Source organism: Danio rerio, chromosome 17 (assembly GCF_049306965.1).
Source record: "Danio rerio strain Tuebingen ecotype United States chromosome 17, GRCz12tu, whole genome shotgun sequence".
Lineage (NCBI taxonomy): Eukaryota > Metazoa > Chordata > Actinopteri > Cypriniformes > Danionidae > Danio > Danio rerio.
Window position 1 is genome coordinate 37,006,821 of NC_133192.1, and position 23,823 is coordinate 37,030,643.

General features: G+C 34.7%; 1 protein-coding gene across 4 annotated transcripts in view; it reads right to left on the reverse strand.

The window, feature by feature from the left end:
* Positions 1-2,973: 2,973 nt before the first annotated feature.
* rnf144aa (ring finger protein 144aa) overlaps positions 2,974-23,823 on the reverse strand; it is a 71,165-nt gene continuing 50,315 nt past the window's right edge. Inside the window, exons 6-9 of one of the 4 annotated variants that reach the window (XR_012392812.1) lie at positions 16,487-16,634; positions 16,212-16,301; positions 6,114-8,999; positions 2,974-5,685 (exon numbers count right to left, since the gene is read on the reverse strand). Coding sequence is in view for 2 of the 4 variants with exons in the window: in XM_005158736.6 (XP_005158793.1) it covers positions 8,868-8,999; positions 16,212-16,301; positions 16,487-16,634 (370 nt within the window). In the remaining 2 variants the exon portion in view is untranslated. Of the gene's footprint in view, positions 9,000-16,211; positions 16,302-16,486; positions 16,635-23,823 lie in introns of all 4 variants that reach the window. The other 3 variants (XR_012392811.1, XM_005158736.6, NM_001045209.2) reach the window with 3 other exon arrangements.

Below are 23,823 nucleotides of genomic sequence, written 5' to 3' on the forward strand. Positions count from 1 at the left end.
CGTGAGAAAACAATCCGAGGAAGAAATCAACCGAAATTCACTTCCGGGCTAGGGTTGAATTTCACACCAGTGCTTCATTCGGAAAGGTTCATCCCTATGTCCTAAGCCCTGCAGAGAGTCCCTCTAAGGGAATTGAGAGCACTGGGGTGAGTCTTTCCGAATTTAACGCAGTGTGTGACACCAAACAATTCCCCTGCTCAAATGATCATGGCCCGAAGTGTCCATCAGGATTAACCTTCGGTCCGAGCCCTTCGAGGTGAGCAGTTTTGAGCACTTTGCTTCTTCAGTATGGCGGCCATGGGTTTTTCACTGGTAAGTGCCCTTCGGAGGGCAATACATCCCGTTTGGAAAACATCCAGTCGCAAAAGAGAACTTTTATTTTGTATTCCTTTTCAAATCTCTACCGGTGTTATTGTTATGCACGGTAATTTTTAATTATTATTATTTTTGTACATAATAAACAAGTAAAATGACAACAACGAACAAACAGAGGGATATTTTCAATAATCGACACGATTACAAAAATATTTAATGCAATCAAAACACTAATTATTATTATTATTATTATTATTATTATTATTATTATTATTCATTAATTTTTTTTCGGCTTAGTCCCTTTAATCAGGGGTTGCCACAGCGGATTGAACCGCCTATTATTATTGTTGAGATAAACAATCTCACAATTAGAAAAAAATATGAACAGATGAAAAATAAAATAAATTTAAAGCATAATATTATGAATTAAAATAAATAAGAATTTGAATAAATGCAGAATTTAAATATCTTAAATATAGAAACATTGAATATAAAACCATAAAGTTGAAATCAGGGTTCTTAAATAGAAGAATAACAAACCAATGAGAAATACATTGAGAAAGTAAGTTTTATATCATTTTCTTTGTATATGTGTGTGTGTGTGTGTGTGTGTGTGTGTGTGTATATATATATATATATACATATATATATATATATATATATATATATATATATATATATATATATATATATATATATATATATATATATATATATATATATATAATGAAATACCATACATAAAATTATATAATTTAAATGTTATTCAAGTCAATCTGCAGATTCACTATCAATTAGCTGTTATATATGTAAATAATGAAAATGGCTTTTAATACAGTGAAATAAGGTTTCTTTATGTGGTGCTTTGACGTCTCTTTTCTTTACTTGTGGTGTAAATCCCTAACAATTAATCAATAATAATAATCATCATTTGGTACGTTATACATGGTGTTATCAATTACGTTTTTATGTTATTTTTTAATTTTTAATTAGTTATTATAAAAACAAATATTAAATAATTATTACAATGAGTGTGAATGGATGTTTACCAGTACTGAGTTGCGGCTGGAAGGGCATTCGGTGTGTAAAACATATGCTGAATAAGTTAGCGGTTGATTCCGCTGTGGAAACCCCTGGGCCCGGTTTTTCAAAAGGTTTAATTCGGATAAAATTGATCCAGATTTAGTAATCGCGTTTTTGCAATCCGTGATCATGTAATCCAGTTTACTTTTTGAGCCAGTTTTTCATAGCAACATTGGATTGGATCATTCTGATCCAGATAGGAACTTTTCAGGATCACTAAATCTGGATTACCAGTGATCAATCACAATGTAGATGGATAGATGGGCCTATGTAAAGAGCAACAATTAGAATAGCCAGTGTGGGGTAAATATAAATTTATGTTTATTTGAAATGAAAACTAAGAAAATTTTATAAATAATAAAATAATTATAATAATAAATAATAAAAGCAAGAAAAACCCCACCCCATCCTCTTCCAGCAGTCCGCTCATCTGAGATCTACAACACTGTACATTGAGGATATTTATAATAAGTTTCAAATATTTTGAATAAAAAAAGACAATGTTGAAACCTCCACAATAATGTCAGACTTCCTCATCTGATGTGGAGGGAGCAGCTTGTCTGAGCGTATTTTTTAGGAGGCAGATCTCAAGTGTTGGTTTGCTACAGTTTGGTCAGAGTCAGTAGTTCCTTTGCCAGATGAAGCTGAACTTCTGTCTCTTTTTGCAATTGTTGAAAGTGATTTCAAAAATCAGGCATTGCCATTCTTTGCATTTTTTTTTTTTGTTTGTTATTCTGTAATCATTGCATGCATCACTGATAAATATTCTAAACACAAAAATATTTTTCATTGTGATGAATACATACATATATATATATATATATATATATATATATATATATATATATATATATATATATATATATATATATATATATATATATATATATATATATATATATATATCAATTAGTAACAGAATAAAATGTATTGTTTTTGGTAAATTTTGACAGCTGTTTGGGGAATTATTTTATGAGGCCATACTCTTTCTATTTTGCTGTAGGCCTACTGAAAGGCTAAATACATTAAAGCCTATAATCACTATAGCCTGACAGATGAACCAATAAAAATAAAATAAAAATAAAAAATAATACAATAAACAATAAAAAATAGTATATCTCGTAAGATACTGCATGATCCAAATATAGTTTTATCTAATATTTTTTTTTAAGTTTTCATTACAATTTGGGCATGAAATCCACGCTAAATCCTTCCTTCTGATGGGATCAGTTTAATCCAGATTTTTTGGATCAAAGTGATCCAAATCCTACAAAAAAGGTCTGAAAAACCCAAACTAGGGGTTTGATCCGGATCAAAACCAAGATTGGATTACGTGATCTAATCCGATTATGTAATCCGTTTTTTCTTTTGAAAAACCCATTTTCAAGATTTGATCCAACCCCTTATCCAAAATCCTAGTGGATTACTTTTGAAAAACCGGGCCCTGATGAATAAAGGGACCAAGCCGAAGAAAAATGTGGAAATGAATATTTGAACAAAAATGAAAATGTAAACAAAACGGAAAATGATGAACATGAATACAATTTAAAAGAAAGTAAAGAGGCACACACGATACAAGATTTTTATAGTTGTATTTTTTCCTCAAGATTCACATACATGCAAATTTACATACTGTACAAGTGGAATTTGGTTGTGGTTTTCAGAGAATACAACATCAAAAACAAACAAATGGCACACTGAAAAGGCCATTGAAAGAACAGTGAAAGGCAAAACCAGCTTTTAAAGCAATGGCAAAGGTCCCTAAAAATCCTAAAAGTCAAGTTAAACAAAAGGGCACGAGTCAAAACATGTAAAATAACGATTACTATGTGGAATGGGTAAACGCCAAGAGTGAAAGACAAACAAACCACTGTAGCACTTTTCGAATTCTTGCTCATAACTAAGAGCTTGCAGAAAGCTGAACCTGGAAATACAAAAATAAATTTGCAAGGCTATTTTTTTGTGTAAGTAAACTATTACAAACAAGAACACTAGGTTTTGGCTGTTTGTGGGATCATTTACATGTAAAGCTTCAGTTGTTTCAAATTAGGTTTACTGTAGGAACAAATGGCATTTCAAACAAGCATGACGCAACCCAAATGGAGACAACAAAAAACAACACTTGACTGAATAAACATCCAATAATACAAATTCAATAACCCTGATGTAAGGAAATGATTATAATGTACAACAAAAATATCTTTATACAACATAAAATGAGCATCAAGTTGAGTATAACAACAAAACAGTCAAATGAAACACAATAAGCTGAATGTATACAGTAGCCCATAAAACATCAAAGATCCGCTTTGAGTACATATATCCTGTCAAAATAAAAGTTCCCTCATCGATGTCTTAAAAATTTGCATGGCACAACTGTCAATATTCACATGTACATAAATATATAGAAGCTTGAACTCATATTGTTCTACATGAAATGGCCACGTGTTGCTGATTAAAATGAGTACTGGATGCCGACTGAATACACTGCTAAAGAAAAAAAAGTACATGTTTTTACGTTTTGATACTAGTCCTGCTGATTTCAGGACCAGCAAGATAACATTAAACCAGCAAGACAACATTAAACCAGCAAGACCAGCATTAAAACATACCTTACCAGCAAATGCTTACTAACTAACTTTTAGTAAGTTTACTAACTTTAGAAAGCCTAGCTTATATGTAAAAACATGTTTTTAGCCTGTTTCATGTGCTAGCATGGCTTAACATGTTGCCTCTTGTGTGTTTAATTATTATAAATTAACACATTTTAACATGTTTTAACACATTGATTTATTTTTTACATAAATCAACAATTTATCATTTTGCTAACATGTTGCTAGCATGTTTAACACTGTTAGCAGGAACGAACATGTTTCTAGCATGATTAACATGGCACAATAGCCACATGTTTTAAGCATGATTAATGTTAACAGTAATTAACAAGTCAACATAAATTTAATTTAGCCTACTAACATGATTAGCATCATAACATTTGTAATTCTCTGAACACTTCTAGCACAATGTTTACATCATTATCATTATTTATCTACCATGAATTACCATGTTGCTAAAAAATATAACCATGTTGCTAACGCTTTTAGCATGAATTAGCTACTTGCTTAATTACTGGTTTACTAACTTTAGAAAGCCTAGCTTATATGTAAAACATGTTTCTAGCCTGTTTCATGTGCTAGCACGGCTTAATGGGTTGTTAGCATGCCTCTTTAATTATGATGAATTAACAGATTTTTAAACATGTTTAAACACTATTTTTACATAAATCAACACTTTATCATTTTGTTAACTTGTTGCTAGCATGTTTAACACTGTTAGCAGGAATGAACTTGTTTCTAGCATGGCTAACATGGCACTAGCAACATATTAATGTTAACAAGAATTAACATGTCAGCATAAATCTAATTTACTGACATGATTAGCATGATAACTTTTACACACCTCTAGCACAACATTTACGTTGTTAGCATTTATCTAATTATGCTGCTAACATTTTCAGCATGAATTAGCATTTTTTACTTGCATTTTATCTAGCCTAATAACAGAGTGTTTTAGCAAAGTACTAGCATGAAGTGACATGCTGCGAGCATGTTTAACACTGTTTGCAGGAATGAACATGTTTCTAGCATGGTTACATGGCACTAGTAACATGTCTCAAGCTTGATTAATGTTAACAAGTATTAACATGTAAATATAAATATAATTTAGCCTACTAACATGATTAGCATGTTAGCATTTGTAATTTTTAGAACACTTCTAGCACAATGTTTACATCGTAGCATTTATCTACCATAAAATACCATGATGCATGATGATTAGCTATTTACTTGCATTTTATCTATCCTAATAAAATAAAAAAGTTTCTGTTTTAGCAAAGCATGAAGTGACATGTTGCTAGCACATTTAACTCATAATTAGCATGTAAATTAGAATGTTTCTAACATGTTGAAAAAAAGATTTACAGTTTCTTAGCTTGTCAAAGATTAGTTGCTAGGCTTCACTAGTGATAGCTAGATGAAGATCTGAAGGTGCATTAAATGCTCTAAAGGATTTATATGATCTAAAAAATATACGGCACTGTCAAGCTTGGTGATTGCAGATATAAAAGTATGACCACAAGCCAAAGCCAAATGTTCAAAATTGAGATGCACATACAAAAAATGTAGCAACATATATTTAGTTATTAGCCTACTCTATACCATGGCCATTTCACGTACAACATTTAACTGAATATAAAGCATAAACGTAGACCACAGGTCTCAAACTCGATTCCTAGAGGGCCGCAGCTCTGCACAGTTTTGCTCCAACTCTAATCAAGCACAGCTGATCCAACTAATCAAGGTGTTCAAGACTACTAGAGACTATTAAGCAGTTGAGAGTTGTTGGTGACTGAAGCTAAACCAGGGCTGCCCAACCTCAGTCATGGAAGGTCGGTCTCCAGCATATTTTAGTTCCAACCCCTAATAAACACACCTGACCTGGCTGTTCAAGCTTTTTCTAGGTATACAAAAATGTCCAGGCAGGTGTGTTGAAGGAAGTTAGAGCTAAACAACGCAGAGCAGCGGCCTTCCAGGACAGAGTTTGAACACCTTTGAGCTAAACTATGCAGAGCTGCGGCCCTCCAAGAATTGAGTTTGAGACCAATGATGTAGACCTTTAAACATCACACAAAAGTGCTAACATTAGTAATCTCAAAGAACCTGAGGATAAATACATACAAAAAAAAAAAAAAAACAGGCTACAGGAGAAGAAACCAGTGAGGTGCTCAAAAACGTTAAGGCTAAAACAGGATAATGCAGGCTGCTACCATAAGATGGACACGATTAACATCATATGTACATCAGAAATCAGCTTAATGAATACTGTGAGATTCTAATGGTGGAATTAATATTGTATTACAAGAGAAAACATTCACTTTATCAAATCAACCACCAACATGGCACGTTTTTGTTACATAACATAAATGAAACATGGGACGGAAATAAAAAATAAAATAATTGATTCAAAATCACTTAGTGAGGGGATTCAGAGGAAACCTAATGAGCTACATATTACCAAGCTACACACATATGGCAGGTGCTCTGAATTAAATATTTATCAGTTACATATGATGGCACAACATTTTTTTTGTTTGTTTACATGTGCTTGTTATTTCTGGTAATGCAGGCAAGATGTTGACATTCAGTATCATTTTTCTGTCTATAAACCAGTCTACTGACTCAAAGAAGTATTTGCAAATGGCTTTTCAGAAACTGATCAACTCAGTTTTAATCATAAACTGACATATTTGTCCTTTTAACTACTACATACTAACCTGTTCATGACAATCATTCAGTTCAAGACTTTTTTTTTTCAAGTTATATGAACTTGCATAGATACAGTGCTAGACTTGTAAATATGTTTAAGCCAAACAGTCTTGAAATCATCATATAATCCATTAAAAAAGTATAGCGACTAAAATCTGAAATGATGTGAAAGATACAAGCTGTGTGCATGTTTTAAACTGTCTGTGACAAAAATGAAATACAAAACGACCAAATCTCAGACATGTGCTTACATTTTACAAGAGAAAATGAATGAGGGGTTTAACTTTAGCAACAATTATTAAAAAACACAACAAAGAGAAACTTTAGCTACAAAAAGAAAAACTAATTTAATAAAAAAGATTTTTTTAAATGAACAAAAAAATAGATTTAGATTAAAAACAAAGCAAAAACAACATTTAGGTACAAACAAACCCTAAACAAATCTGTAAAAAACATTAAAATGTAAATAAAATGTAAAAGACTAAAAATGAGAGACGTTAGCTACAAAAAAAAAGTGTTTTATTTGGTTTCAGGGTTTTGAAAGTTCGCATTTAGTAGTGTGGGTGTTTGGATCAAGTGAAAGTGTCATTGTGACACTTTTAATGGGTCAATATTTGGCACAGAAAAGTCCTGCTTTGGAATCATATTTCTATTTAAATGCAGGGACATCAGTGACTCAATCTGAAGTCTAAAAAAGGTTTAAGTGCACTGAGAGAAATATCACTGGCAAATATCATCCCCTGATGACAACATCAACAGCTAAATTCTGCCAAATAAAACTAGCTTTATCTGAAGTTTTATATCTAAAGACAAAAAAGTGCCTTTTAAAGAAATTCAAATGCAAACTTTTGCTAATAAGGCAAGACACTGCAGGTAAATGGGGTTTACAATTTCATTAATAGTTATCGCCATACTTCCCTGCAGTTGGTTGATTATAATTAACGCGAATAGTTTTTTTTAAAATGGCAAGTTTTCAAAAATGTTAAGTTGAAACATGCTAAAGTGGTATTATTTCATTAAATTTGCTAAAGGCTTAGCAAAAATATCTAAACATTGACTGTTCGGTTGATTTGAATAGTTTCATCTTTTACACAGAATCAATGGCTTTTAAAGAGGGGATATTGGCAACTCTTTTTATCATTCTATAATTAAAAAATATCAGAGTTATTTATTCAAAATAATTTCCCCTCCTTTTTGTACACTAAAATGTTCAATGAGATTATGTTTAAAATGAGGTTAAACACAATTCTTAATTTTTTTTTAACAATTTCACTGTTTTATGTTCAATCCACTTCAATTTGTAAAAAACAATTAAGTTAATTGAATCAATTTGTGTTGGGACAACATTAAGGGACTAAGTGAATCCAGCATTTTTACAGCGTATAAACTAATCCCTCTGTAAAAACTTACAGAATACAGACCTAAATAAAAAAGTTAACTGTCCAAGTGCTGCTGAAGTGGTGATTTTTGGAAAAATCCTTTTAAGACAACAGATTTTAAACATCTGTATCATAATTAAAATCACAAATTTAAAAGTGCAAAATGTATTTTGTGTTTTCTTTTCATTAGACTAAAAACACTATGGAAAGCCAAAAAGATTTTTTTGCCTGCAGTGTCTCACCTTAAAACATTTAAACTAGGATCTTAACTGTACACTTGAGCCAAAAAGTCAACTCAAGACCATTTAAAGTGACCAAAAAAGCCCCTTATTTGTGCAAAACAAATAACAAAGACCAGGCTGTGTGACTGAAATGCTACTATTCACATAGAAAACAGACAAACACCACACTGAAAATATTTTCTGCATAACAGAAACCCTCCAAAAGAGCCACATATGCGAAACATCCAGAAAACAGACAAGCGGCCGGATGGAGCAGCGCCGCTGCGCTCCTCCAGTCCTGTGGAGGGCGCTGTCAGTGAAGCCCCCGGCTCTCCAATACCTCCACCTAAAGCAAGCGGCAGGCTCGGTACGTCTCCTCCAGTCTCTTCAGGCCTGTCGGGATGGAGCCTACTCAGCTAGCTGTGATATTAACCCGCGGCGTGAGATGCCCACCGGTTGATGAAGAGCTCGAAGGCGGAGGAGGAAAAGAAAAACGTTTGAAGGAGATGAGCCAAATTCCTCGTTCAGGGACCACCGGTGTTGGTATGTTAGGTGGGTAAAGGGTCGTCGTCTCCTTTACTGCATTTGCACTTGCAGCACAGGACGAATGGTGTGGCAAGCAGCAGGAACGGAGAGGCCACCAGTAAGAGCAGGCCAAAACCAGCAAAGATACCAACAACCTGAGGAGAAGCAGATGAGAAGGTTTCAGAAGAAGTGTTCGAGAAGTTGAATCAAGTTAATCTTACAAGTTACTTGAACTTGCGTTACATTAAAACAACTTGAAACATGCTGAGGTAATAAGTTGAAACACAGCAAGTAAAATTTTTACAAACGTTTAGTACTAACAAAGACTATAGAATACACAAGATCTGTCACTTGCATACATTGTACAAAAAGTCTGTTACTTTACGATGCAGGGAAAAAAATTTAAATAACGGCTGTTAAACTGTAAACATTTATCGTAAAATAACAGACAGTAAATTAAAGAAATTTATCGGAAATTTAAATTTAAGTCAATTTCTTTAATTTACTGTCTGTTATTTTACAGGAAAGTCTGTAATTTAACGGCCGTTATTTTACTCCAGCAGCCGGGAAAAAAAAAACGTAAAATAACAGATTTTTTTTACAGTGTAGTTTTGAATGGGGAAAAGTGTAATGTTCAACATGGCGAATAAAGCCCCGCCTTCATCGATCACTATAAACTGTGGTTTTCTCCGGAGGGGAAAAGATCACACCAGACGTGTTTTTACGAAAAAAAAAAACACGAAACACCTTTTTATGAAATCTCTGCAAATACTTGCTTTACAGACACAAAAATATATCCAAATAAAGCTTGAAACCTGTTTTGTAATCTGTATGAAACGAACGCAAGGTACAGTTCACCCTGTCAAGTGCACATCACATGACAGCAACTGCTTAAACGCCTACAAACTTGTAAATAAAGTGTTGCTGTCATTTCTGGAAGAAATTCGCCATCAAGACCAAGTTTAAAATTACTTCAGAAGAGCAGCATGATCAGAAAATCATCATTCAGAGGACGATAATGTATGTATGTATTAATGTAACCATAAATGAGGTTGGTGTCATGATCTTGTTTTTTCGAGCGCATTAGCTTGGGCAACCTGAAAATATGCTGATTTTGTTTGATTCAAATGTTTAGAAACTAAATGTGTATATATATATATATATATATATATATATATATATATATATATATATATATATATATATATATATATATATATATAAATAATTATCTGTTCATCTTAAACCCGAATCAAGGCCCAGAATAAATGTTATCAAGGCTTACCCACCTTACTCTATCCCTCCTTTTTGCTTCATAGCCATGCTTAGTCAAAATAAGATCAACATCATAATATAAGATTCTGTGTGTCAACTTGCGAAACTCGCTGCGTGTCACCACCTTGTTTCATAAAATTTATAGAAAAGGCCTTTATTCCAGTTTCACAATGCATGAGTGCCACATATTTTATCTGTGTGCATGTAAACAATGGCAGGAGCAGCACATGAGGCACGCAGAATAGTTTTCTGTGCGCATGTTTTTTTTTTTGTCTCCCTATGCCGCTCATAGCAAGATGCCGCCCTGGGAGATTGCCCATGCCTAAATCCGCCACTCAAATATGTAATGTAATCGTAAGCTTGGCGAACAGTATGGAGAACTTTGGAAAACAGAATGCCCGAGCAAATTGCCCAAGAAGCGTTTTTAAAGATAGGGATTTTGGTACTATTCAAAATCATTGTTGTCTTATATTCGCCTAGAAAAATGTTACACACTAAATAAATGGGAGTGATAACATTTTTCTATAGAAGCCCATTAGTGTGGCAATCAATCAATTAATCAATCAATAAACCAACCAACCAACCAACCAACCAACCAACCAACCAACCAACCAACCAACCAACCAATCAACCAACCAACCAATCAATCAATTGCAACTTTTCAATGCAAAATTCTGCTAATTGTTTTTACTTTTAAACTATTTAAACCCTTTGTCTGAATCGTGAGTTTGTATTTTGATCTACAGATTTGTAATTGTAAGATATGCACTTTTTTTTTTCTTGCAATTCTGCAGAAAACAAAACAAAACAGCAGAACTGTGCTACTGTAACATCAAACACCACCACACAGGGGCATCAGATCCTAACAATTTATAATTGAGTTCATCTTATACGTGAGCTATATATATAAACATTCACACACATTTCACATCACTGCAACCATGAAAATTCTGATTTCTCTGAATGTAAAACAATCCTGAGTCCTGAGCTGCCTAAATAGAATAAAACCGATGTCTTTTTTTTCATGCGGAATCTCCTCAGCATCCTTGGATGACACACACACACATTTATCATGGAGAAAATGGGAAACCACTAACACGTAAGGTTGTTTCCCATTATTGGATTGTGGCTGGAAGGGCATCTGCTGCGTAAAACATATGCTGGAATAGCTGGCGGTTAATTCCGCTGTGGTGACCCCTAATAAATAAGTGACTAAGCCAAAGGAACAATAAATGAATGAATGAAACCACTATTTCTGTTCTGCATTTCTCTACACAGCTCTAGTGTGGATTGGCATGAGAAGAATGTTGAGAAGCAAACCCTGAGGCTCAAACCCAGGACTCGCTCAGCCTTGCAGCTCCGTCTTTACTAATTTATAAAGAATGCGATTTCTATTGCTGCCAGAGCTAACAAATACAAACTCATAGGGCCAGAGCAGAGCCGTGGTGCCCTTATAAAGCGTATTATGACTCAGTCTTCCCTGCAGAGCAACACATGTCTTTGTGCTGAAGTACTGAATGCTCTCGTATAGTTTCAGGGCCATCTTACCTTTTACAATCTGTTCACAGCGTGTGAAATGAGTGTGTGAATGAAGAAACATCTTAAACTCAATGGTTGATGGGTATCAAAATTACACCTTAAAATCTATCTATACAATAAATGCATCCATCCATCCATAAATCAATCAATCATCCATCCAGCCATCCATCCATTTCCCATCCATAAATAAATTAATCCATCTATTCATCCATTCATATAGAAATAAATCCATCCATCAATCCATCCATCCATCCATCCATCCATCCATCCATCCATCCATCCATCCATCCATCCATCCATCTATCTATCTATCTCTCTCTCTCTCCCCCTCTCTCTCTCTTTATGAGTGAATCTATTTATGTACACAAAGTATAACCTAAAATAAGAACTAGATTATTAATATTTTTTCTAGTATTTTGCAAATAGTTTTTTAATAACATTAAACAATTAATAAAATAAATAAATACAAAAGCAACGAGTAAATCAACTACATTTGACATTGTAAATGTTAGAGAGTGCTGATTTTCATTTCTGTCATATTAGGATTTACCAAAGACTCAAAAATGTAATTCAGAGTAACGATAGTTTATGCTCACTAAATATTAGAAATATATCTTATAAAGAATCTTCAATATACAAAGTCCCAAAGTATTAGTTAATGATCATATTAAAAAATTTTATACTGTGCCACTACCATTAAGATTACTTTTTTATTCACTTTATTTCACTTCATTATGTTTTATTCACTTATATTCATGAAAAGGATTTTCAGAATTTAAATTAGAATAAAATGTATCAAGATTACTAACATTTATAGTTTTTATCCACATATGCAGCATATCTTTTAAGAAATCCATGACAGAATAGGTTGTTAAATTTTTACACACACACACACACACACACACACACTCACACACACACACACACACACACACACACACACACACACACACACACACACACACACACACACACACACACACACACACACACACACATATAAATATAAATATATATATATATATATATATATATATATATTTATATATATATATATTATATATATATAATCTGCATATTATAGTATGCAGAGAAACACAGTATGGAGAAAAAGCTGTTCTTGTAAGATGATGCAACTTCATAAAGAACATGCTATAAACTTAACATTCTTAATGTAGCTTTAAGTCATCTTTCAAAATGAAGATGAGAAAATGAAGTATGCTTAAAACAGCATTGTCTGCATATTATGATCTCTCAATTCCTAATGACAATGCATAAAGGCTTTGTTTTTCCCAGCGCTATTTGTGCTGATGTCTGAACCGTAAGAAAATGTATTTTCTTTAAAGCTATTAAGAAATACATTATGGACAGTGCGTCTAATGAACCCTACACTGAAAAATATTAGTAAGTGCCTTTAACCCAAGCTGGAGGTTGTTTCCTTAGTATTATGTTTTTCGGCCCTCTTAAAGAAATAGTTCACCAAAAAAATTTAATTAACTTCTTCTGTTGAAGACATGAGAAGATATTTTAACGAGTGCTGTAAGAGTGCTGTAAATAAATGAGCAAATTCTATTTTTCTTTTTAATATTTAGCACTAATAAATCAAGAAGTCACAGTTTAGTCCTCTTCTACTCGATGGATGGAAACGGTGATTTATTCACAAATGTTTTATAGGATTTTCCAGTTTTACGCAGTCTAAAAATAGCTTATGACATCCGTAGTATGAAAAAAAACCTAACTATACTATGGAAGTCAATGGCTACTTGTATGGGATCGCAGTCACAGATGGAAAAATAATAATCGTAAATCAAAAAATTTATATTGCGTGTAGAATAAACGCAAGGAGAGGCAGTGGCACAGTAGGTAGTGCTGTCGCCTCACAGCAAGAAGGTCGCTGAGTCGCTGGTTCAAACCTCAGCTCAGTTGTGTGGAGTTTGCATGTTCTCCCTGCCTTCGCGTGGGTTTCCTCCGGGTGCTCCGGTTTCCCCCACAGCCCAAAGACATACGGTGCAGGTGAATTGGGTAGGCTAAATTGTCCGTAATGTATGAGTGTGTGTGTGAATGTGTGTGTGGATGTTTCCCAGAGATGGGTTGCGGCTGGAAGGGCATCCGCTGCATTAAAACTTGCTGGATAAGTTGGCGGTTCATTTCGCTGTGGCGACCCCGGATTAATAAAGGGACTAAGCCGACAAGACAATGAATGATTATTAATGCAGAATAAGAAACAACGAGGTTGCGTACCAAAACATAATGAGTGTGAATCAAAATGAAAATGTGTTTAGACAAAATCTAAAATGATTTTTCAGCTTATGGTCTTTTCCCCTTTCCACAACTCCCCCTTCTTCTGAGTGGCTGGAAGAGAAACTGTCAATTTCGACTAGTGGCCCAATGATAGTATTGAAGCCCATCTGTGATTTATATCAAACACTTTAGAATACACAAGACTTGTCACTTGTATAGTATCGAATGGGGGAAAGTGTAACGGTCAATATCGTGAATGAAGCCCTGCCTTCTAGTACAGCAGCCAATCAATGCAATAGACTGCTGATTCTCTGGGGCTCGGACGAGATGTGATCGAAGATCTGCAGATTTAGTTTGATTCAAAATAAAACTAAAGAGACTTGTTGTTTAATGTTGTTGGTGATTCCTAATATGAATATTAACCGTAAGCTTGGAAAGCAATTATTTCCCCATTCAAACAGAATGCCTGAGCATACTGCAAGAGAGGTGTTTCAAAGATGACCGCCAAGTGAAATCACTTGCCTTAAAGGGATTTTGTTTGAATGAAACTTAAATTGCATCTTTTGGAAACGTAAGCGTAGAACATGGGAACAAGAGCGGAGGTGAAAAAGATTTTGATCCCATATACTGATTTCCAGCTTTCTTCAAGATAGCATCTTCTGTGTTCATGATTAAGTAAATGATGACATAATTTTCATTTCCATTTCTTTAAAGAGTCTCTATTTTACATTATAAAAGGTCATATTTTGGTTATGGGGTCTCCAACGACAGGCTGATATGCATGCAAGTTCAAAAAACATTTTCAATGTGTTTTAATATGCATTTATTTTTACCTAATTATCCCATTGACTCCCATTTGATTTGGTCAGCGATTAATTCGTTCCCAAGCCCCTCCTTTGCGTGAGGCCAATCTGCTGTGATTGGTATGAGGACTTAGTCTGTTGTTATTGGTCGACTGGGTTCAGAGCTAGACAGAGAAACGCCCACCACGGCTATGAAGTAGAGTATGTGAGAGCACAGATGAGATGATGATGCTGATGGTAGCCATAGCAAAGACAAACGACAGAGGAGCACACGCTCAGAAACGCATTTAAATCAGTAAAAAAAGAAGCTAGAGTTTTTTACATGGTTTTAACCGCAATGTAAATAGCCCCGTACAGATTTATCCTGAGAGATACAGTACAAGCACTGATCAATACGTGATTACAAGCCACACCGAGCGATTACAAGTTAAACACACAAATAAATACATATTTTGCAAACTACAGAAAACGAGGCAACATTTTTAATTACACTTACATGTTATGATCTGGAGGAAGAAGAAACTGGTCCATATGAACTGTAACAGTAACTGACAAAGTCCCTGTCAAAGTCTGACAAAGTAACATACTCTAAATATAAATCTCTGCTGCTCCTTCATTTAATAGCAAACAGCCGACGAATCACAGAAAAATGACAGGAACAAACACACCACTAGGTTGGCTATACTTTGGTATTGCTGTGCAAATGAACTTTAACCTTTTATTCCCCACAGCCGAATCTCCATCTGTCAGTGATCCCGTAATCCTGGCATCACTGTGTTCGAAGGGAAAGGCACGTTCACGTTTTACCAGATCTGGCACTACATATTTGGTGATCCAAACCCAACACGATTCATTTATTTGACTCCAAGTCGACTATTTCGTTAAAGAATCAATAGCTTAAACAGTGCATTTTCAGATTTCAACCAGTGTTACACACTGCATGGAAGGTCAATTTCAAAAACCCATAATAGGGGCTCTTTAAATGTATAACTGCTAATCAAAATGACACCTTAAAATAAAATAACAAATCACCGACACTCATTTCATTCCATTTTCATTTAAATAGTCATTATACTGTATATGCAATACAATAGAAATTTAAATAAATAAATAAACCTTAAAAATCTCTCTCGACAAATAATTTTCAAAATATAAAATATAAATGAAACACAGATGCAAATGAAGCTAGATGAAAATACCCGAATTGGCCTTTTAAACTGTGCTCATCTAAATGCAAACCCAAATATACAGCCGATTACACTTCTGTTGTCCATCATTTCATGAATAATGTTAGCAAATTTTTCCCAAAGTGATCGTCTCGCACTATCATCTGCTATGAAACACCAGGTATCACCTGCTGGAAACAGACAAACATGTCCTTCCTGAATAAACACTTGTGTCTGAATGGACTTGGTCACGTGTAACTGCATGTGCACGAATGCTCATTCTGAATACGGCACAGAAAAAAGGGAGAGAAAAAAACATGTGCTTCTTCCCGTGAGCTCCCACCTGTGTTCTGTGCCAGATGACGGAGGCTCTGGAGTGGCCTAATTTGTTCCGGCAGGGTCCTTTGTCATAATGGATCAGGAGGAAGTCGTCCTGTCAAACACACAACATTACGACAGGCCGGTCATTATCTATGTGGGTGTTCAGACCAGCTGCGTGAAGGACACTGTTGCATTCATAGCCATGCTCGAAGGAGTAACATGCACATTGACCGCAAAAAATACAGTACGATAGCAGCGTGATGTTGAGCATGTTAAGTGGAGATATTCTGCACTCACGTCCAGAGACTCCAGGCAGTACCAGCAGAAAGCGTGCTTGCAGTTTTTACACATCATCTGTGCACAGCCCTCGTCCCGCTCGATGTAGACTTTACATTTGGGACAGCGCTTGATGGGAGCATCGTCATCGTCGGCCTTAAAAAATGAACTGGAAACAGAAGAGAAAGATAGAAACATTGTTGATAAAACTGATTTACATACATTTGAAGTCAGAATATTTATCCTTCCTGAATTATTAGCCACTCTGTTTATTTACCCCCATTTCGGTTTACCTGAATTATCTTTTTCAGCACATTTCTAAACATAATAATTTTAATAACTCATTTCTAATAACTGATTTCTTTTATCTTTGCCGTGATGACAGTGCATATTTGACTAGATATTTGTTCATGATACTAGTATTCAGCTTCAGTGCAATTTAAAAGCTTAGCTAGGTTAATTAGACAAATCATTGTATAATGATGGTTTGTTCTGTAGACAGTTGAAAAAATATATATAGTGCTTAAGGGTGTTAATAATATTGATCTTATTTTTTTCATTTTTTATTTAAAACAGCTTTCATTCTAGCCGAAATAAAACATCCTTGCTCTTTTAAACTTCTTTTCAGAAATATTTGAAATAAAAAAATAGATTAATAATAATACAGGCGGACTAATAATTTGTCTTTAACTGCATTTCTTTTTTCAGTAACAGCTTATTTACATATTTCTTTTACATTGAGTACAATATGGGACCTTTTTAATTAGAAACAAATAGGGTTTATCTAAAAACTGTAACTGTTTTATAGTGATCAACTGATTTATAAACAAATTACAGAATAAAATGTAGTATCTCTGTGCACAATCAACATTTTAAGCCGTTAACAAAGTCATCCCAAACTAGTCCCCAAATAAGGCCTTGAGGTCACAGCTTGGCCATTATTAAATACTATTAAAAACGGACTCAATATACAATGTTAAGAGAGAAAAAACAAATCAAAGTTCATGAGGTAAGTGAATAAAAGCTGTTCTATAAACCCATCAAGTTTACCCTCCTGCAGTCAGAACAGGACCGGAGTGGGACTTCTTTTCAGCCCTGGAGTTTCTACCCTCAGACCGGCCCACCTCAGTTCACGACTGACTATATTAAAATAAGGACATTTCCAATTCAGTTTCTAATTACACTATCATGTCATTTTAGAACTTCAAATGTTCAACAACCCTAACAGTATTATGTCTTAACAATAATAAATAAATAAATAAATATAAAAAAAGAAAACTACTCAGACGAGGATCAAACCCAGGTCCGCAGCGTCATAACCTAACGTGCAAACTACTGGACCACAACAGCTGTGAATTAGGAGATGGCTCGTCTGAGTTATATCATCATTAACCTGCAGGCTGATGATGACATAAAAAAAGACAAATATAAAAAGAGCAGAGCTGCAGTAACATAATGAATAAGAAGACTGTGGTCAAGTAAAAAAATTAATTGATTTAAAAAGTGTGACTGCTGAGAGCAACAAATTCTGGAGCTAGGGACACCGGCCCTCACGGCCAAAAAACGGACCGGCCCACCGGGAATTTGTCAGAATATGTCTACTTGTTTTAATGTTATGTTGTTTTAATGTTAATCAGCACTTTGATTTCACACAAGAGAACCAATAAGGATCATCTCAGACACAAAGTTAAGCGATATTTAGTTAATGTTAAAAATTGTAGAAAGTTTTTGTAGCACATCCGATATAAATCAAATATCCTAAAATTTAAAATGTATATTTTATATGCAGTAGTGAACTTTTTTAGTGTTTATTAAACTGTGAAACAACTTTTTTGTCTGCTTTTTATTTTATTACTTTTTTTGTAGTTTTTTTTAACTCTTAAAATGACTAAATATTAAATCTTAAAGGTTAAACAGTCAATTTTTATAGATGGGGCCTTTATTATATCCGCATCAACAATATGATAAAACATAAAAGTTCAAAAGGCCACTGGTATTGTGTTTACCTACATGATTTAAGCTGAAAAGTTGGCAATTTTACAAAGTGACCATTTTCTTCATCACAACTTATCCTTTGCTTGCATAATGATGAACAAAAACTTTGTATTTGACATGAATCATTTCATGTGGTAAAAAAACAAGCAACAAACATTAATTATATTGAGGATAAAATAAATGATTGAAAACACTTAGCGACGCAGTGCTGTTGCCTCACAGCAAGAAGGTCACTGGTTTGAGCCTCAACTGGTTCAGTTGGCGTTTCAGTGTGGAGTTTGCATGTTCTCCCTGTGTTCGTGTGGGTTTCCCCACAGTCCAAAGACATGCGGTACAGGTCAAGTGGGTAGGCTAAAATGTCCATAGTGTATGAGTGTGAATGAGTGTGTGTGGATGTTTCCGAGGGATGGGTTGCGGCTGCAAGGGCATCCGCTGCATAAAAACGTGCAGGATAAGTTGGCGGTTCATTCCACTGTGGCGACCCCAGATTAATAAAGAGACTAAACGGAAAAGAAAATGAATGAATGAATGAAAACATTTAATGAGATAGTTTACCCAAAATTCTTAATTCTGTCATCTTTTAGGCACCTTTGTTTCTTGGTTATAATATTTTGAAAAAAGTTGACAATCTGCAACCTCCATTTATCTGTATTTTCTACTATGGAAATCAATGTTTAGGTTTTCAGCTTTCTTCAAAATATCTCCCGTTGTGTTCAACAGAAGAAAGAAACTCATAAAGGTTTGGAGCCACTTGAGTGAGAGTCAATATTAAGTACAATTTTGGGTGAACTGTCCTCTTGAGCAGGCTGGTCCCCAGTTGCCCAAAAAGATTAGTTGGTTTTAAAAAATCTACCTTAAAATAGTCCTTTTTTCACAGTATATTTTAAGCACATGCACTGTTACTACAGTGGATTGTTTTAAACCCAGACAGGCTCATCTTTTTTCTATGTACTAAAGAGTTGTGGGCCAGGGCTAGTGTTCACTGGTAATGGAGAGGCCGACCCGCAGGGACCGAGCTGACAGGTACAAGCCCATTCATTTCCAGGACAATTCCCACTCTATTGATCTAAGGGAAGTGACACTGTGCAGCAAACCTCTCATAGACGGTTAAACAGCAGCAGCAGCTTCTCTGCAGAAACCAATGTGACTCACAGTACTGCAACACTGCAGTTCGCTGAGGTACTGTTAATCATCAGATTAATAATAATAATAACAACATGTTTGATTATATCATTCAAAATACTGTCAAACAGCAATGGATAATACTAAGAAATAAACTTGAATCAAAAATGATTCTAATCAGAATGTTTCTTGAATATCAAATCAGCATGTTAGGATGATTTCTGAAGGATTTTGTGAAACTGAATTTTTGTAATTACCTGTGATTTCACCAACTTCACTATGCTGCAGTTTGTACTACATTTTTCATTGCAATAAACATAAAAATACAATTTTATTTTAGTATCAGTTAAATATGTATTTTTATTAAGGTTTTGAATTAATTGTAATTATCATGTCTTAAACATTAGTTCGAGTTTTAGTAGTTTTGTATGCCTCCAAATGTTTTATTATTTTTGTAATTTTATTTAGATTTTTTTTTATTTGTAAATGTAACCCACCGTAATCCTACTGTACCCAACCTGCTCTGAGCTGGGATCAAACCAGCGATTCTAGTGCCCCTATATAGGTCAGAGGACTGAGGTAGAGGTCTGCATTCCCAATTTCTTGAAGTGCGGGAATACATTTCCAGGATCGGTCAGTAACTGGTGTAATTTGAACGGGAGCAGGCGGTCTAACTATATCGCTCCTGACTCCCAGGCGAGCTAGCACACGTATATATGGATTTGAATGAGAGAGCGTGATGCTGTGTGTTGCTTGTTTGTTGCTGTCTATGTGTGTGTGTATGTGTGTGAATGAGAGACAGCGTGATGCTGTGTGTCGTTTGCTTGGTGCTGTGTGTCTATGTGTGTGTGTTTATACAGACAGCTTGTTGTAGGCTGTCTGGACTCTGAATCATTGGTGGTTTTTGGTTTTGGTCCTCTGTCCTCAGCAGGACAACAAATCCTAAATATAAGCAGTAGTGGTCAGGTTCGAACAAAAACCCGGTGGGAGCAGGATTAAAAATTTAGTTCCGCGCAGATCTCAAGACTGAGGTTTGCCATTGCAATTCACTAGCAACTCACCTGCATAAACCTCACTCCCATTCCGAACGAGCCTTCTTGTGTAACCCACCAGTCCTTCTGCACCCAACTTGCTCTGAGCGAGGATCAAACCAGCAATTCTTTGTATTAAAGTCGGTTGCTTGTTGCGTCTGTTGCCAGAGCACCTTTAGAGGTCTGAGGAGTGAGGTTTACCTAAGTAGCAATTTGCTAGCTGGTTTACTTTAATTCAACCATTAATTACTTTAAAGTCTAAGATAAAACCGTGTCTTAAAAATAAATGTTTTATTGATAAATTATATATATATATTTTTATAAATATATATATATATATATATATATATATATATATATATATATATATATATATTTTTTTTTTTTAATAATCTCAAATAATTTTCAAATAATTAATTAAATATCTACATTTTAAAACATTAAATGAAACAAACCTCAACATAACCTAAACAAAACAATACTAAAACAAGACTTCCTGTTGGGAGTTCAGATTTTGCTTCTTTTTGCAGGTATTGGCATGTTTGATGTGTGCCAATTTCCGTGTGTGTGCATGAAACGTAGCTTGGGGGTCACTTCATCAAATGTTTATAGGTGGTGGCGTCGAGCCATATTGCCACACCCACTTCTGAAACCCATATCAAAAGATCAATTTCACCCCTTCTGGTGTGTGTGCAGAGTTTCACACGTTTTCGAGAATGTTATGACCCTCAAAATTGCCTCAATTAGGAGCTTTATAATAATAATAATAATAATAATAATAATAATAATAATAATTATGATAATTATGATAATAATAAACTAAGCAATTCCAATTTGGCCTACGCACCATTGGTGCTTGGTCCCTAAATATACACTAAAAGTTATGCATTTATTATTAAACAATTGTTACCAAACATCAGACACAAAAGTGCTTCACAATTTAGTTTTAAGAGTCAGGTCACCTCACAAAACTCCTGAAAAACAAAACAAAACAAAAGTGTCCATTTAAAGTGTAAATGGCGTCCATCATGATGTTCACAGACCCGTTCTCTCATTTTGAGATACCCTGGACACAAACTCCCATATGAAATGAAACAGAAATTGAGCGTAAACTTGAAAGGCTCTTTGGAGTATTGTGACTGGTGTGTTTTGGTGAAGCAATTGACTTCAGACAGGCTGAGTGTTCATTCCAGTACGACCCGAGATCAAGGATCCGACGCTCAACTCAATGACTCTTCAGCTTTTGAATCAAGCAGGAGTGTGACACGAATGTCAAATAACACCTGTTCTTGAATCTCTGGCTTACCGAGTCGAGAGCAAATCCCAAAAAGCAGAAGATTCATTCTTAGGCACAACGACGAGCATGTTTAATAGTGCAGAAAAACACAGAGGGATTGAGATATTTCATTTCAAATCGCATACCGACTTATCAACATCGAACACCATTACAGAGTACATGGCTCATCCTGACAGCTGGATTCACATATGGAGCAGAGGGAGTGTTTAAACACACATCAGAAAAAACAAAAATAAACTGAAGCAGAGCCGCTGATGAATGATGAGGAGAAAGACTTAAATGCATGTAACAGATTTACTACACGGTAAGCTGCACAGTGTAACATTAAATGATTGTATTAATGAATAAATCATTAAACCAAACCGACATGTTACAAGCAGAGAGAATTAAGATCACATTTCAGCTCACAGAAACTGACTCCTGTGTTCTTTTGCACCTTTTGTGGCTAATAGATGCATGCGAGATTTTGAATTGTGGAGTCTTTGGTACATTGTAGTATAAAGGAGAAAATCTTTGTTTACCAATGAATTTGCACTTGGTTTGTCTTTAATCATGTTTAACCCAGCAGACAGACATGCAAACAGCATTAATAACTTGATTTTCACCGCAGGGGATTTTTAATGCTTACAGATTGGCCTCATTTCACTTTTAAATTCACTGCAACCCAGTTTTTTTTAATCAGACTTTAAAAAAAATGGATAAGTTAGATTTAGTATTGTGACTTTCAACAATATGCCACAAGTGCTGTCAAATAAAGGATATTTCACGAACTGAAAAACCTAAATTCCACAGATCTTTTGACAAAAAAAGAGGTCATAATGCTATAAAAATAGTATAGAGCTGGTAAAATATTCTGATGATATGATATGAAGTTTCCCCCCCAAAGAACACAATATATTTTATTTTAAGAAACAAATATTTTGGAACAGCAAACATGTCAGGTTAAATAACTAAATTAAATCACTGAATCTGCTATGCTCATTAGTTTTAATATCACAGATTTCTTAACAACTTGAATAGGTATCTTTGGATATCTTTCTTTTCTTTGGATATACCGTAAAGCAAGTCACTGCACTGTTCGAATCCACTTTTGCTGTTTTAAGGATGGAAAAATACAGTCTGCGGCCTGGTACATGGTCTAATAGGGTTGTGCTTATTCTCTTAATGAGTTATGGGTGTGTTTTGAGCATAACGTGGATTAAACCAATCAGAGTCTCATCTCCCATTCCCTTTAAGAGTCAGTTGCGCCATGACGTATTTGTTATTTACATGGCAGACTTTGTAAATGTAAAAACTGAATGCTTCACTAGCGGGAAAAAAAGTTAAACAGACAATCTGAAGCAAGGATAAAGAATGAGCCTCTATTTGGCCTCTTTATTTTCTCTTTACTTTTACTCTTTACTTTACTCCCTTACTTTCATAGATAAGGAAACGGTGTTGTATGCACTCTACTGAAGACATCCAATAGTCTACATTGCATGTCTAAATAGCATAAAAGTAAGAGAAATGGTGAATTTCTATTATTTCAACAGCCTTTTTAAAATAACTTTAACCCATTGAAAAGAATTGAAAGGTTACATAACAGTGTTAAAATAAATAAAAATCAAGATAAAAATCACAATATTTTATGTTTGTCGCATGTAGTTGACCATTTATGTGCTGTGGCAAAAGGGTGTTTTTCAATCCGCAACCACCGCAAGTATATTTCAAACCTGTGGGAAGCACTGCACACTGAGGTGATCTCACGAGCAAATGTAACTATTCTACGTTTTGTCATTTTAGTGGCTATTTCGTACGAGTTCAGTCGTATAAAAATGTACCATTTGAAAAAGAAGGCGTGGTAGTCAACCACCCCCCCACTCTCCCCTCCCCATTGTTTTGACCAGTCCGGCCCACTTGAGAACAGATTTTTC